The 15473-nt window shown below is 47.4% G+C and overlaps 1 protein-coding gene across 1 annotated transcript in view; it reads left to right on the forward strand.

Moving 5' to 3' along the window:
• The window catches only part of LOC144255270 (transient receptor potential cation channel subfamily M member 8-like), a 33581-nt gene that overhangs the window by 11805 nt on the left and 6303 nt on the right, over nt 1-15473 (forward strand). The window contains 9 exon segments of the mRNA XM_077799533.1: nt 953-1055; nt 2435-2553; nt 6313-6366; nt 6368-6604; nt 8155-8250; nt 9869-9998; nt 11329-11474; nt 12170-12282; nt 12582-12798. Of these exon segments, the coding sequence (XP_077655659.1) occupies nt 953-1055; nt 2435-2553; nt 6313-6366; nt 6368-6604; nt 8155-8250; nt 9869-9998; nt 11329-11474; nt 12170-12282; nt 12582-12798 (1215 nt within the window).

Below are 15473 nucleotides of genomic sequence, written 5' to 3' on the forward strand. Positions count from 1 at the left end.
TCTCCATGCTCTCATCTTCCCCCCTCTCAAACTCTTTATGTTTTGTGTCTTCCTGCCATGTTCATTTATTTTTCTCATCACATCTGGATATTGTATCTTCTGAACCAAGACCTCCATCATCACCTTTCCCAGGAAAAAGAGGCCTTAAAAGCTCACCTCCTATTTTCTAAATTCAAGAATCCTTATTTCACATCATGCCATCTTCCAACTTTTCTCTCCCACCCAGCTGAAAATCTGCATTTCCAGGTTCTCATTTCTAAATTCTGCCAGAAGAATCCACCATCTCTTCAAACTCAGTCCAACTGAAGTCAGATTTTCTTTCTCTTCGAGCAGGAAGCATGGAGTCCTTTCTCACTGAGCTTCTACAAAACTCACCAGTGCTCCCAAACTTTGAAATAGGAGGCTCTTTCATTATAAAACATGACTAAAATTTTAAAATTATAGGAAGATCATAAAGGAGAATAAAGAAACCTATTCATTTCTTTACTTAATCACCAAGTCCCCTTGGTTCTTTTTTGCATTTAAACCTTTTCTGATGCTTACATCTTTATGACCACATTCAGATGGTTTTTATGGTTTTCTTTTGCTCTTTCCTCATTTAGTTACTTATTCAACAATTGAGATCTTTAATGTGCTAGGGTTGGTCACATTGGTCACACATACATTCATTCTCTCTCTTTCTTTCTCTTCCCTAGTAAGCTTTTTTAATAGAAATTTCTATGTGTATTCTTATATAACCAGTACTTTATTGTCTTTGAAGTCAAGGACTCATTATTACAATTTAGAAATCAGAAGCTATGGGTTCAGATGTTGGATGTAAGAGAGATACAGAACCCCCTTTAAGTGGGCATTTAAAAAATATGGAATAAAAAGATCTCTTACCAAAAGAGAGTTTATGTTTTTCATGTCTGAAATAAGCTGATTGACAACTTTGTTCTTTAAATGTTGCCAGCTCAAAGAAATTCTTGAAAGTTCTCACCTTTTAACAGTTATTAAAATGGAAGAAGCTGGGAATGAGATTGTGAGCAATGCTGTTTCCTATGCCCTGTATAAAGGTAAGTGAAAACAGCTCCATGGGCAGTTTTAGCTTTGTGTTGTTTTCTGTGACTTTTGGTGGCATGTACTTCTTTTTAAAAGAAACTTTATTATTATTATAAACTTATTATACACTTTATTATTTAAAAGAAATTTTATTGAGAATCTGTACTCCAAAATTCCAAATGAAAAAAATCTAAAAAAGCTAAAAAATCTGAAACTTTTTAGTGTTAATATGATGCCACAAGTGGAAAATTCCATAATACCATGAAGCTATTTCACATACATATACAAAGCTATTATGAATGCTTCAAATTAAGGCTATGTGTATATCATGCATATAAAACTTAAGTAAATTTTATGTTTACTTTTGGACCCTGGAAAATCTCTTTAAATATATGCAAATATTCCAAAATCTGAAAAAAATGAAATATAAACCATTTTTGGTTCTGAGGAGTTCAGATAAGGGATACTCAACCTGTATTATCTTGCACTTGATTTTTATTATCATAGTTGGAAAAATAGAATACTATTGCTATGGGGAGGGGAATTTCCTTGAATGTATGTATTTGATGGAGTAAGAATTTTTGCATCATGAAAATTCTGACAAAATATGATCACAATACTCTTCAAAAATTTATTTCTAGCAGTGGTTTGAAATATTGTTTTTGAGTTTCAGACTCCTCTGAGAATGTGATGAAAACCGTGGACATTTGTTCTAGAGTTACACATAGGTGTGCACAGACTTGAAACACATAAATAACTTTTCATTCAATTCCTGTGTGGCCTTTGCTGTCTTAGAATTCCATCAGAGTGGATGCTACCTCAAGTAAATAGGCCCCAGGCCATCTGGAATGGAGCTGCATGGTTAATAAGAAGAATGCATACACAGTAGGGTCAGGCATGCGGGACGTGCAAATCAGACCTTCACTACATTTAGAATCATTCTAGTACTTTCCAGAAATTTGGTTATCATAGTATTTACTAAATTGAAATTATGTCTGTATAGATGCCTAGATGTAGAAAACATTAGATGTGGCAAAGGCATAAAGAGCACTGTTGTGATATGGTTCATTACTTGATAGAGTCAGATTTAATACATATCAGACGTGACCCTTGAGGCAGAGCTCAGGCTGCATCTGAGTCTATGTGGAAATGTCAGTGTGCTATGGCAACATGAGAGAATATGTGGGAGAGGCTGTGGTCTGAGTTGGTCTTTGATGCATACTTCAGGGCAGAGGCTGTGGGTGAGAGTGAGTGACAATGGAGGGAGGCTCTGATTCCAAGAGCAGACTGAGAATCACCTTTGACAAATGGCTCTGGTGTCGGCCATGTGGAGTCTCTGACCCTCTTATGTGTGGGCCTTTGTTCTGCCTGTTCTTTTGTTGCCTTCTTACAGCCTTCAGCACCAATGAGCAAGAAAAGGACAACTGGAATGGGCAGCTGAAGCTTCTGCTGGAGTGGAACCAGCTGGAGCTGGCCATCGATGAGATCTTTACCAATGACCGCCAGTGGGAGGTAAATGAGGGGCCACCTGGGGTCTCCAGGGTCAGGGAGGACAGTGGTCTCAGCAGTGAGTTCTTGTAAGGGTTGTTATTTTTCTCTTCTGTGGTGTGGGATGATAACATGACTTATAGGTTTGTTGTGAAGAGACAGTAAAGCTGAAAGCTGTGGCATCAGAATATCCACCCACCTATGCCACCTGAGGTTTCTAGCCCTTTAGCCTCTGTGGGAGAGGTGGCCTTCTGTCTGATGTGGGACTGCAGATCTGCTCTTGGAAGTGGATGGGCAATACAGGTGCAGGATTTTGTACTGTCCAGAAATACTATGATAACCATGGGCAATGCTATGATGGATGGGCAATGCAGGTGCAGAAAGTATGGGAAATACAGGTGCAGGATTTTGGAAAGTAGCTTGACTCAAAATCAAGACAGCATCACTGTGTTGACTCACCCCCCCTGCACTTAGTCAAAGTCTGATAAGAGATTTATCAGCAGTGAGCTGCAGAAGAGTTGATTGAGAACACCCCATGAATGCCTTACAGCTTCTCAGAATCCCCAGAGCCAAGTGAGCATCTTGGATATAGAATTTGCACATGCAATAAAAACCATCTTGTCCAGCAGACTGCCTTTCTTGCTTTTAAATCTGACCCATGTTTTAGGCCCCTATTTTCTAGTGGGGACCTGTTATACACAGCGAAAGTTCAATCAGCCTTAGGAGTTCAGCTTGACAGGAATAATTACCAACTGTAGGCTTGCAAGACTGCTTCTTTGAAGTTTAAGTTCTTCTGAATTAATTGAAGTCATTAGTGATTTATTTAATTTTCTACAAGTAGGCATTGATTTGAAGGTATATATACCTCATATCTTTCCTCTTTAGCAGCCAGGTTCAGAAAACACTCTCAGACCTTTGTTTAATCAAAGACTAGGACTGGATTTGTATTCCATGTGATCAGTTTTAATGATGGCAGCACAAACAGAGTAATGGCTCATGAATTTTTAAAGTTATTCACTCCTTTAGCAAACATCATCTTGTATTTGTTCTGTACAGTGTAGCAAGCCCTGTTACACATTGCAGGCTTTAGTTAGGAACTAGAAATAGATTTATTAATTGAGTCCTAAATGTATCCCTGTGTGTGAAATGTATTTTGGTAAGTTTAGATGGTACAAATAAACATAAACTCAGTCACATATTGAATTGTACACTCAATTTGATCAGCTCAGATAAAGACTGTTAAACATGAAGGGCACAGTGGTTGAGAATGTTCTCTGGAGCCAGCTCATCTGCATGACATGGGCAAGGACTGTGTCTCAGTTTCTTCGTACAATGGTGTGTTGAGCCACTTTGCACTGACTTGCAAGAGCTGGCTGCTAAATATTTAGGGATTTTGTGAGTTAGTTGTTATATAGAGTTATTATTGAAAATCAAGTTATGTGAACTTAGATTTTAATAAATTTAGTGAAAAGCAAAGGTAAGAGTCAATCAAAACTCAACACTAATTCTTTTGCTGCATTTACCACTATTGTGCTCTGGAGGTTATTTCTGTGTGTTGCTTCTGCCTCCTGGAAATACTACATGTGGTCTGCTACTGATTCTGCAGTCATTGACTTGACACTGGTAGCTGAAACTTTGCCACGGTGGGAGTATTTACACCATGGGAATTGGCAAACACTACAAAATAGGGCCTACAATTCTTTCCAAAAGCTGGTGTTAAACCTTTACCGGCACACCTTTGCTTGTCTGAAGATGGAGATAACAGCACTACCTAGCTCACTGTGCTGTCATTACAATCAAACCAGACGATGCTTCTAAAGGACTTAGAACACTGACACTTAAGCACTGTATAAATATTTGTTTAAACATAAAATCTTTGGAGTAATGCTGGTATTTGTCTAAGCGTTCACGGTGCACAAAGCAGTCTCCTTGTGTTAGCTGATTTGCTGCTCACATTGATCCACGGCAAGATGATCTCCTTTTGTTGGTTGACAAACCAGAGCTCTGTGGGCATTGCATGAGGGGAAGTTCTGATGACTTATTCAAGGCCTGCTCTGAACTTGAACCTCTGAAAGGAGCTTGACCCATACAGGGAAAGGTAACCAAAAACCTGGCCTAACTGCCAGTGTTCTAGTGACTCAGGGTATAGAACATGAGCAGGTACTTGTCTGGTGGCATGGGGTTCGATGGACCCCATTTTGCCAAATGTCTCACTTCACCTTCACAGCCACCCATTTCAAAGAAGAGCAAACTGAGGTTCAGAGATGAAATCTTAGCCTTGGTCACACAGCTGGAAAATGTTAAAATTGGGTTGGAACAAAGACATGTCTGACTGCAAAGCCTTTCCCTTTCCCACGTGCCAGGTGTGCTGGTGGTGTGTCCCAAGGCTGGTGGCAGCATAACTGGCATGACCCGGGAACTTGTTAGCAGGACTCCACTTCAGACTTGCTGAGTCATCTCCAGGTGACTCCCCATGGTCTGTATTTCAGCAAGGCCCCTGGGTTTGAGAGCCACTGCTCACATCTCCAGTCTGTGACTCGTGGAAAGGGAAACATGTTTAGAGTGAAATGTGAGACGCTGGGCACAGGGGACACTTGCCTTGAGGCAGAGGAAGCACAGCTGACTCGTCCCTGGGGGAGCTGCTTCCAGCCTCAGCCCAGTCGGATGCACAGGGCAGAAACTCTAAGGACCCTTGAGGGTTCCCTCTCTAGGCAACATGTGATCCTCTGAGACCAGCACTGGACAGAAACAAAAGCCATTAACGCTGCCATCGGCATGCATGAGATATTCACCCGGATCAGAGCTCAGGCGAGAAACATAAGCAGATGAAGTGGGTGGGTGGGCAGCAGTGGGGAGCTGTGGGGACCGAGGGGACAGAGAGCACTGTCCCCAGACTGTGGCACAGCAGAAGCACTCAGTTAGGGTGGGGGTGCCTGGGAGCAGCAGCTGCCACCGGACTCTAGCTGATGGGTCCCTTGTTGTCAGGGCGTCTGGTTTCCACTCCTAAATCTTGATGCTGGAAGTATAGATTTTGATGAATCTTTGAATTTTTAAAATGTTGACAATGGAACCAAACTGCCATAAATCCTCTGGAGGACACAGAATGTGTCTGGGAGCTGGCTTAGTCTGCAGCCTACTGGCTTGTGGCTGAAGTCGACACTGATGACTTTTCTTAAGATTCTCAGTAAGTTTCTATGGTATTAGTTTTATCAGGAGCTCAGAAAGTGGAGATAAAGGTAACTAAAAATCAGGTCTAACTGCCATGTGTTCCAGTGACTTGGGGTATGGAACACGAGCAGATGCGGGCTTGGTGGCGTGTGGTTCCATGGACCCCATTTTTCCAAGTGTGTTTGAGAATCGGGTTGCCAGATGAAGGTTTGTGGGCATGTGTGAAGCACAGTAGGTCCCAGGGGACTGGTTGGTCCCAGGCTGCACTGGTTTGCTGATAATCTGTGTCTGCTGTAGACTCCAGAGAGAGGGTTCCGGCTACACTGCTGCCACCCACCCCTAACTGGGTGCTCCTGCTGTGCCAGACGGTGGGGTCAATTCTCTGCTCCACACAAGCTCAAGCCCAGGTGGCATCCAATGCCCGCAGCAGGCAGTGTCACAGACTCCACCCACCACACGTGTCCCCCAGGAGTCTAAACTATAATTCAGTGATGTGTTGAAAGAGAGTTGAGTTCTTCTTACTTCGCAGCTGGAAATATGATGTGGCTTGGGAGGTCGTTGCCTGTGTCCTCTTTGGGACGGAAGCTGTGAGTGCGCTTTCTGCTTCCTCCTTAGTCGGCGGACCTTCAGGAGGTCATGTTCACGGCTCTCATAAAGGACCGGCCCAAATTTTTTCCTCCTCTTTCTGGAGAACGGCTTGAACCTGCAGAAGTTTCTCACCAATGACGTCCTCACCGAGCTCTTCTCCAGCCACTTCAGCACCCTCGTGTATCGGAACCTGCAGATTGCCAAGAACTCCTACAACGACGCCCTCCTCACATTCGTCTGGAAGCTGGTTGCAAACTTCCGAAGAGGCTTCTGGAAGGAAGACAGAAATAGCCGGGACGATTTGGATGTGGAACTCCATGTATGTACTGTCTGCTTAAATTCCCCCATCTTTTGAGTTTTCTTTGAAAAACAAACAAACAAACAAACAAACAAAAAACACCTCTATCTTTGTCTTTCCTACTCCCTCCTCATTGCCATAAGGTGGCCAACAGATTGACATAAGATTTTTTCTACTGCCTTTATTTTAGATGCTATCTGGTGAGTTTTCTGATGTTTTGCTCCACGCTCTGCTTTAAACTGGTTGCAGCTTTTCTTAATCATAAAGCTTGGTGCAGCATTCAAGGCAGTTAGTGGGGAGCAGGGGCAAACGAATGGCTGCTGGCTCACTTCTTGGTCTACCGGGCATGAGCTGGTTAAAGTACCTCCCTGCTGCCCACGTAAAGGACTGAAGAACTGCTGGGCATAAATGGGACAGTGACTATTTCCCAAAGGATAATCCAGGTGTCCACTTGAAAGGGTGTGTGGGTGTGCTCCTGGGCTGGCTTGGGTCCTCCATGTGAAGTGCAGGCAGACCGGTTCCCCTGACCAGCACCAGTGACTGTGGCTAGATGCTTGTGCTGATCAGAGCCCAGTGACGGGCTGGTCATGCGTGGGGCAGTGTTCTGCCTGAACTTCTAGAGCTGTCCAGGGGAGCGGATCTCCAGTGCCCACCATGGCAGCATGCTTGATTCCACACTTTTTGTCGATGTCTCTCTTTTCATGTCTCATTTCCTCACTTTCCCACTGGTTTCTTTGGGATCATTTCCCAAACAACCTACTTACCTCAAATTCTTATCTCGGGATTGCTTCTGGGGAAACCCAAACAAGGTCATTACCTTTTGGAATTCTGGGACTTTTAAGTGTGTGTGAGTTAAAAATCTGAAGAAGCTAGGTGTTCTCAGGAAGTCGAAGTGTCCAGAGAGCTTCTTTTGGACACTGTTTATGTGATTTTTTTTTTTTTTTTTTTTGCAACACAACCCCTAACTACACATTATGCATTTAAGACTTTGGTGAAACACGAAAAGAAGTCGAAAGGGAATATATACATGTTTTCTATCAGGACAGGTCTTGAATATATCCTGTTTTCTATCAGGACAGGTCTTGAATCTTGAAGACCAGCTGGGATTCTAATTGATGTATTAGGAGTCGAATCTTTGAATAAGAATCCAAAGAAAGAAGCACATTTTATGTTCTGATAGTTGAACTTTAACCACAGGAATGTTAGAATTTAATCTGAACAATTTTTTCCCCCTAGATGAGAAACAGAGTTATATGATGAGAAGGAATTGCTTTCTCTCTGGCTTGTCAGAGGTCTTTTAGTTTTTAAATTGCTCTTAGCACTTTTTTTTTCACTCTTGATACCTTTTCTTCTAGTTGTACTTTATATTTTATGATAGATGAAAGATTTCACATCAAATTACACCCCCTGGAGGGTGGCAGAGATGGAAATCGCGTCACTCTGCTGTTCCAATGGCCCAGCCACAGAGCCTCCAGCACAGGGCGCTCCCCTGGGCTTCCTGACCACCTTTTCCTGGGCACCTGAAGTGATTTGCCTCTGCACAGCTGACCCTGTGCTCTGCCCCCTCCCAGGATGTGTCTTTCATTACCCGGCACTCCCTGCAAGCTCTCTTCATCTGGGCCATTCTGCGGAACAAGAAGGAGCTCTCCAAAGTCTTTTGGGAACAGGTAAATGTCCAGCTTGAGTTTACACCAAAGGCATGCTTGGTTGTAACAATTCTGACCTCAAATCTCATGTGTACTCTAAAACATCACCAAAAAAAAAAAAAAATGGCCACAGTTCTGCGACTAGTGAGGCCAAATTAGCAGATTCCGGTGAGAGACGATGGGGATTAGGAAAATAAAAACTCACTTTACGGACTCAGATTTTGAAGATAATGGCTGGGATCAGGTGGAGCTCTACTCTCTGATGGAGAAGCAGGTCTAAGAATTACACCAGCCATCTTTATTTATATGTGCCTCATTATCAGATTAAAGACTGTACAAGCATTATTCTCTGTATTCATGAAAGGTACAGAGTTAGCAACATTATGAAGCTTATTCTGCTATTATATTCTACAGTTACAATGTGCAATGTTAGGAGCTTTGTGCAGCTCTCAAGAAAGTCCATTGTTCAGGGGCTGGGGTTGTGGCTCAGTGGTAGAGGGCTCACCTAGCACGTGTGAGGCCCTGGGTTCGATCCTCAGCACCACTTAAAATAAAATAAAGATATTGTGTCCATTTACAACTAAAAAATAAATATTTTTTAAAAAGAAAGTCCATTTTTAAAGTTACGTTAGGCAGGCAGGTTCAGGAACTTGGTGACACATTGTGGCTGTGTAGCAAGAGAGTTCCTCTATTCCCAGGAGCTGTGTGCCTGAGAGCAAGGTTGAGGCTGATAAGACTCTAGCACAGAGCCTTCTTATGGAGGGTGTCACCATAGCAACTAGACATGCTGCCCTTTTGCACAGAAACTTTCCCAGGCACCAAGCATGCGACAGTCATTAAGTCATCAGAGACCCCAGTCTCAGACACTGCTCTCCCATTCTCTGTCACTGCTTCCACACTGCAGATGCCAGGTGGTCATGGCTGTGTGTCATGGCTGTGCTGCATGTTGATGGAGGTGTGTTCAGGAGGGTGGTCCCTGGAGAGTGGGCTTGCCTTGGGGGGCACCTAGTGGGCACCTGATTCTCAGTATGTGTGGATGTGTGATTATTTCCTCAGTTGGTAAGGAATTGAAATTTAGTCTAAAAAGTTAATTTTTGGCTTTATTGCCTTATGAACAGGAAATAGGGCTTGTAAAAAGTCTGCTTTAGAAAAATTATTGAAAACTTTATGTGTGATTTAGCACGTAACACTAGCTTCTCCACTTTGAGAGCATCAGGTTGGGTGTGGAGTGCTGAATTCACACATATAGCCTCTGGTTACATAGTTCAGGTCCTTTATGTCCTTACCCACTTGTCCCCATCTGGGAGCTCTTTGTGCAGCCGACAAAGCTGTAATAGAGGACTGGCTTCCATCCCCTCTTACTGGCAATTTCTTGGGGCATTTATCTTGATGTTTTTCTTTTCCTGCGCTGCTTCTTCATGTGAGTAGCTTCAGGTTCGAGGTAGCCCTGTTTAGGACTGAACATATTCAGGTCCAAGACTCTTGTGCTCATTACAAATTCTACTTTGAAATGTTACACATAGTTGGTACTTTGCCCCTTCCTGCTCATGCTCTGAGTTCATCCTTGTTCACCATTAGTGTCCACTCAACCGCTTCAAGGGATTCTGAGTTAACCTAAGTTTCTCCACCCCTTGAAAAGACCAGGGGCTGTACTCTGGCAGCCCTGGGAGCCAGCAAGCTTCTGAAGACTCTGGCCAAAGTGAAGAATGACATCAATGCCGCTGGAGAATCAGAGGACCTGGCAAATGAGTACAAGACCCACGCAGTGGGTAAGTCACAGCAGAGGGACTCCAGGGGAGTTGCAGGTGGACCAAGGCTCAGACTGGAGTGTCTGGGCTCCCCCTGCTGGCCTCACGGAAGGCTGCAGACCCATGCAGACCCCCACGCTGTGTACAGGCTTCCTGCTCCAGGCACTTGGGACTTTTCCCAGAGTGAATGTGAAAATCTTGAGTACTGTCATTGCAGAGCTACCTGGCTCAGGCCTAAGTAGCTCAACACCTCAGGAGGTTTCAGGGTGTTTTTTGGACATAGTTAAGACACTGTGAACAAGTGAGTCTGCATTTCGTGTATACATAATTGCTCTCAGAAGACTTCAGGTCCCTGGGTCTGATGCAGAGTTGGTTTTAATGGCAAAGGCAGCAGTTGGGTTTCTAGGCCTCAGTGTCCCATAGGGCGACTCCAGTGATGGCTGGCGAGTAGGTCCCTGAAGGTAGGAGCCTTGGAGCTCCAGAAGCTGGGGGAGATCAGCCACGGCCTGGGATAGCAGGCATTCCTGAGCCGTCCTCTCCTGGATGCCTCGGGACTGGTCATCTGGCTGCTCTTTGCTATCCAATCCTTAATTAAAGCTGGTCAGTGCCCTTTTTGCAGAGGACAGGACCACGTGCGAATGGGAGAGTTGGGAGCAACTGTTATCCAACAGCAGAGAGCTCTGGGTCTGCTCAGTGTCTCCCTTGTTCCTCTGCAGCTTTAAGTTTGCAGGGTGACATCTGCATGACACCTTTGTCTACTGTCTAATCTAACGTAACAATGTGTTCAGCTTCTTGGTGTTGGAAAAGAGGTGTGCAGCCATTTCTTTCAATATATTAATTTCCAGGTGACCTCAGGTGGCCATGGTTTCTATTTTTACTTTAAAACATTTCCTCTGAGGTTCTGTACAGTGGTCTCTGTCACTGAGCACACCTGAATGCTCCAAGTCAGTGTTTCTTCCACCTTCTATGGTTTATATGCTGTGACTTATCTGTGAAGAAATCTTACCAAGAAAGCACAGAAGCCCAGGGGATGGAGAGTCTGTGCTAGCTAAGGGGAGGCAGAGAGTCTCCTGTCCTTCTGCCTGGACCGAGACCAAAGCCCACCAACGTGGGAGGCTCCTGTGTCTGATCCCCTGAGCTCTGACTGACACCCACTATCACACTGGCCCTGCAGGGTGTGGTGCGTCTTAAAAAGCTCTGTGCTGGGTAGTGACTGTGTTGTGATGGCTTATCTGTGCCTTTTATGAGATTCTCGTGCCCACGCTGTCCTTGGATTGGGGGTCGGCTGGGGGCCAGCTGCTTCCCGAGGTGCCAGCCCTGACTCTGGCTTCCGTCTCTGGTGATGGTGCAGAGCTCTTCACGGAGTGCTACAGCAGTGATGAGGACTTGGCAGAGCAGCTGCTGGTCTACTCCTGCGAAGCTTGGGGCGGAAGCAACTGTTTGGAGCTGGCAGTGGAGGCCACAGACCAGCATTTCATCGCCCAACCTGGGGTGCAGGTAAACACCAGCCACAGAACTAGGTGCCCAGAAATAGGCCTTGACATCAGATGCTATTAGCAGCTTTAAAAATATTGAAAATTAACCGCATCCCCCACAAGCTCCTCCCACTGTCGGGCTCTTTTCTGAGAGCTGTGGGTCCCTTGGCTGTGGTCAGGTTCACCCTCTCTCCTACCCCAGCTCTTTCTAATTTCCACCTTGGAGAAACAGCCCTGCCCCACCTCCAGGGGCTGGTACAGTCTGGGCAAAGTTTTGGGAGCATTTTAGCTTGAATTGTCATTGACCTTGGTCTCGTCCTTCCTGATTTCCTTTTAGTTTTCCTGCAAGACTGACACCTGCCTGTGTCTGGAAAGGGATCCCTGGGGCCTACAGACAGGGTTGGCCATGCCCCGCGAATTTGTGATCATTAGAGAAGAGAGTCAGAAGGATACTGGTGTGGACTTACATAGTGAGAATCAGCTGGTCAAAGATCCATCGGTGTATTGAACTCGCACTCACGTGGCTGTTTGAAAGCTCACATACCCAGCTTAGAAGAAAACCTAAAATCAAACAGGATTTTAAGTTGTTCTCTCACAGCCCTCACGAGCCCAGGCAGCTTATAAGAATACTAACTTAGATCTGTTTTGGGGAGGCATGGGGGCTGGGAGAGAGGTCACCTGCGTGAATCAAATCTGTGTTGTCTTGTGTCCTTGTAGAATTTTCTTTCCAAGCAATGGTATGGAGAGATCTTCCGGGACACCAAGAATTGGAAGATCATTCTGTGTCTGTATCTCATTCCCTTGGTGGGCTGTGGCTTCGTGTCGTTCAGGTAGGAGCTGGGGCACCCCCGTGTGTGTGTGTGTGTGTGTGTGTACGTGTGCAAGTGTGAAGTGTGTATGCACGTCCACACCTGCATGCTCTTGGATAAGGGATGGTTCACTGCAGGGAGGCTTTTCCTGGGTCTGGCTTCAGAGGGCGGGTGGTGGGGTCAGTTATCTAGGCGGAGTTGTCTGGCGGGCTCAGTCCTGGAGCCCTGTGTGGTCCCTTCCTGGATGTGTGTGTGTCGTGAGGGCTGGACCTGACCGCTCCACCGCGTGCCTGGACCATGACGTCTGGCCTCTCCTTCAGGAAGAAGCCCATGGACAAGCACAAGCAGCTCCTGTGGCACTAAGTGGCCTTCTTCACCTCCCCGTTCGTGGTCTTCTCCTGGAACGTGGTCTTCTCCATCGCCTTCCTCCTGGTCTTTGCCTATGTGCTGCTCATGGACTTCCACGCGGTGCGGCACACCCCTGAGCTGGTCCTGTACGCGCTGGTCTTCGTCCTGTTCTGTGATGAAGTGAGGCAGGTAGGAGGGCTTGGGGGCTCGGGCCACGTCCTCCTAGTGCCCAGCAGAGGGGGAGCCGCTACGGAGCTGGGGCTCGAAGTCAGGACATCAGTGTCCCTGCTGGCTGGTTGCTCGTGAACCTGGGGTGCATTTGCAAACTGCTGGCAACCTGGGGGGATCTTCCAGCCCCGTGTTCTGCCCTCTGCCTGCGGCTAATTGATGACGATGGGTCAGTCAGGGGTGGGTGGTGTTCAAGGGACAGAGACCTTGGTCTGCAGCCCCTGCCATTATCAGGAGTCATCCGTGTTCCTACCGTGACTGTCGCCCTGAGAGGGTCAGTGTAGCAGGTGGCAGGGCATCTGGGGGGACTTTCCAGCAGCTAAGGGCATCGTGATGCCCTGTGTCAGAACAAAAGCGGGGTTCCCTGTGGGATTCAGGGAGTCGGTGTGAAATGATGATTGGGTTTTTCTTGGTTTTTGGGCATCTGCTGTTTTGGGCTTCCCCTCTCCATTGTTGAATCCAAAACTTGAGCCCTGGCCTCACCTGTCACAGGTGCTTAGTTAGTAATTCTCAAAGAAATCATTTGATGGTGAAGAGTGGGGCTGTCCCTGAACCTGTAGGAAAAGCTGTCTGAGGAACCCTTCAGATCGGGGCTCACAGCTTGTTAGGAACTGCTGTTGCTGCCACTGCTGTGGTCCCTTCTGAGCCCAAGCCTCAAAATGTGTGGGCTCCGCAGTGTGTGCAGGGTCCTTAGAACGTACGGGGTGCTTGCAGTTTGGGGAGTAGTAGGCCCAGTGATAGAAGATGCTGTCCTGTTCGTCACAGGGCCCTGACAGCCTTTCCCTGTGTGGGTGTGTGGTTTCCAGGACCCCTGGGGTGGGAAGAGTCTGAGAGTGTCTTCTCAGCTGGGAGCATCTTGATCCATTATGTCTGCCAGGTGGGAGGAGTGGGAGGTCCTGGGCCAGTGCCCTGCTCCTGTCTTCCTGTTCCCTGAGGTGGGAGGTTTGGGTGGAGGTGAAGAGGAAGGGCTGAGTGACCATCAGTGCTGGACGGGGCCGATTGCCGGGCGGGCTGTCTCCTGCAGCTCTCCCAGGTCCTGCAGGGGTGCAGAGCGTTTTCCCGATTTCACGACAGCCCCATGGGAGCCCCATGCTCTGCCTCCTGAGGCCACGGCCCTGTCCAGGTCATGCTTTGTGATGGTTTGTAAGGCTGTGGTGACAAAACACCATGGCTTGGTGGCTTCAGTGGCACGGGCTCATTGCTCACAGTTCTGGAGCCTGGAGTCTGAGGTCAGGTGTGGGCGGGGCTGGCTCCTTTTCCCGGCTTCTGTAGTTTTGGGCCATCATTGATGTCCCTGGGCCTGTTGAAGCAACACTGTGACCCTGTGTCACATCCATGTGGTGTCTTCCCTAGGAGCCTGTCTGTGTTCTGATTTCCCCATTTCCGAAGGACAGCGGTCACTTTGGGTGGGGACCGTTCTGCTTCACTCGACTCCCTCCTGACTCACTCAGTCACATCACCATGACCTGTCCAGACGAGGTCCTGCTCCGAGGTGCAGAGGGTGGGACTTCCATTTGGGGTACATGATTCAGCCCATCACATGGTCCATTCGCTCTGCAGCGGCCAGCCTTGTACCTAGTTCTACTCTGACTTACTGTGTGGTAGCAGCAAAGGGAAGTGGGAAGTGAGTCGTGAGGACGGGGAGGGAGCAAGGCACCCGGAGGTGCTCCCTGGCATCAAGGTGTTCAGGGCAGCCTTCCAAGCGGAGGGGACCTTGGTGCCTCATCTTGGAATGTTGGTAAACAGTAAGAAATGCTCTCCTGCTTCCGCCACCCTCATCTTCTCACACGTTGCCCCACCAGTCTCATCCCTGACCCTGCTCCCGTCCCATTAGGACACAGAAGCTGCCAGGCGGGTCCTTAGGCATCTACAGGAACCATGAAGCTGAGAAAAGGGCGTGTTTCTGTTTGCCATGGAAGGAAGAGCCCGGCCTGGCTGGGACCGCAGGGAGATGGGCCTAACTCTGGAAGCCCAGTCCCTTTCCATGTGTTCTGTCTTTCACCAAGTATTCAGTGAACACCTACTGCGTGCCAGGCCCTGCCCGAGACCCTGAAGATACAGAATGAACCAGACAAATACCTTTGGCCCGTGGAGCTTTCCCCTTAGGGTGACTGGTGGGTCACTTCCAGGAGCTCTTGAGGAGAGCTGAGTGGGGGCCAGCACCATAGGACAGGTTGGCCCAGGGGAACTGCTGCCATCACAGACATCTCCATTCAAGCATCATGTGCGCATTTAGCCACTAAGTCACCTGTTTGGCCTGTGTGGGGAGACCCAGGCAGCTATCCTGCTTGGAGAAGGCCTGGGAAAGGTTAGGCTGGGAGCAAGGAGGGCTCAGGGCAGGGACATGGAGTGTGAGTGGACAGAGGGCAGGTGGGTAGGAACATCAGAAGGGAAAGTGGGCTAGAGTCTTCCCTGGGGCTGCTGGAGGAAGGGAGGCCTGCAAGGCCGGAGAGCCCCTACCCTCTGCGTCCAGAATGGGGGTGCTTGGTAGGTGGTACCGAGGGTGTCCAGTCAGTGTTCCTGGTCCAACACTGACCTGTGTTAACTCAGTGGTCCTGCCCGTGGCGGCTGCTTGGCCTTGGATCCAGGGAGTCCTCAGACTGTAGCTGTGAGGGGCTTGTTGTTAAAGAACCTGC

Source organism: Urocitellus parryii, chromosome 1 (genome assembly GCF_045843805.1).
Source record: "Urocitellus parryii isolate mUroPar1 chromosome 1, mUroPar1.hap1, whole genome shotgun sequence".
NCBI lineage: Eukaryota > Metazoa > Chordata > Mammalia > Rodentia > Sciuridae > Urocitellus > Urocitellus parryii.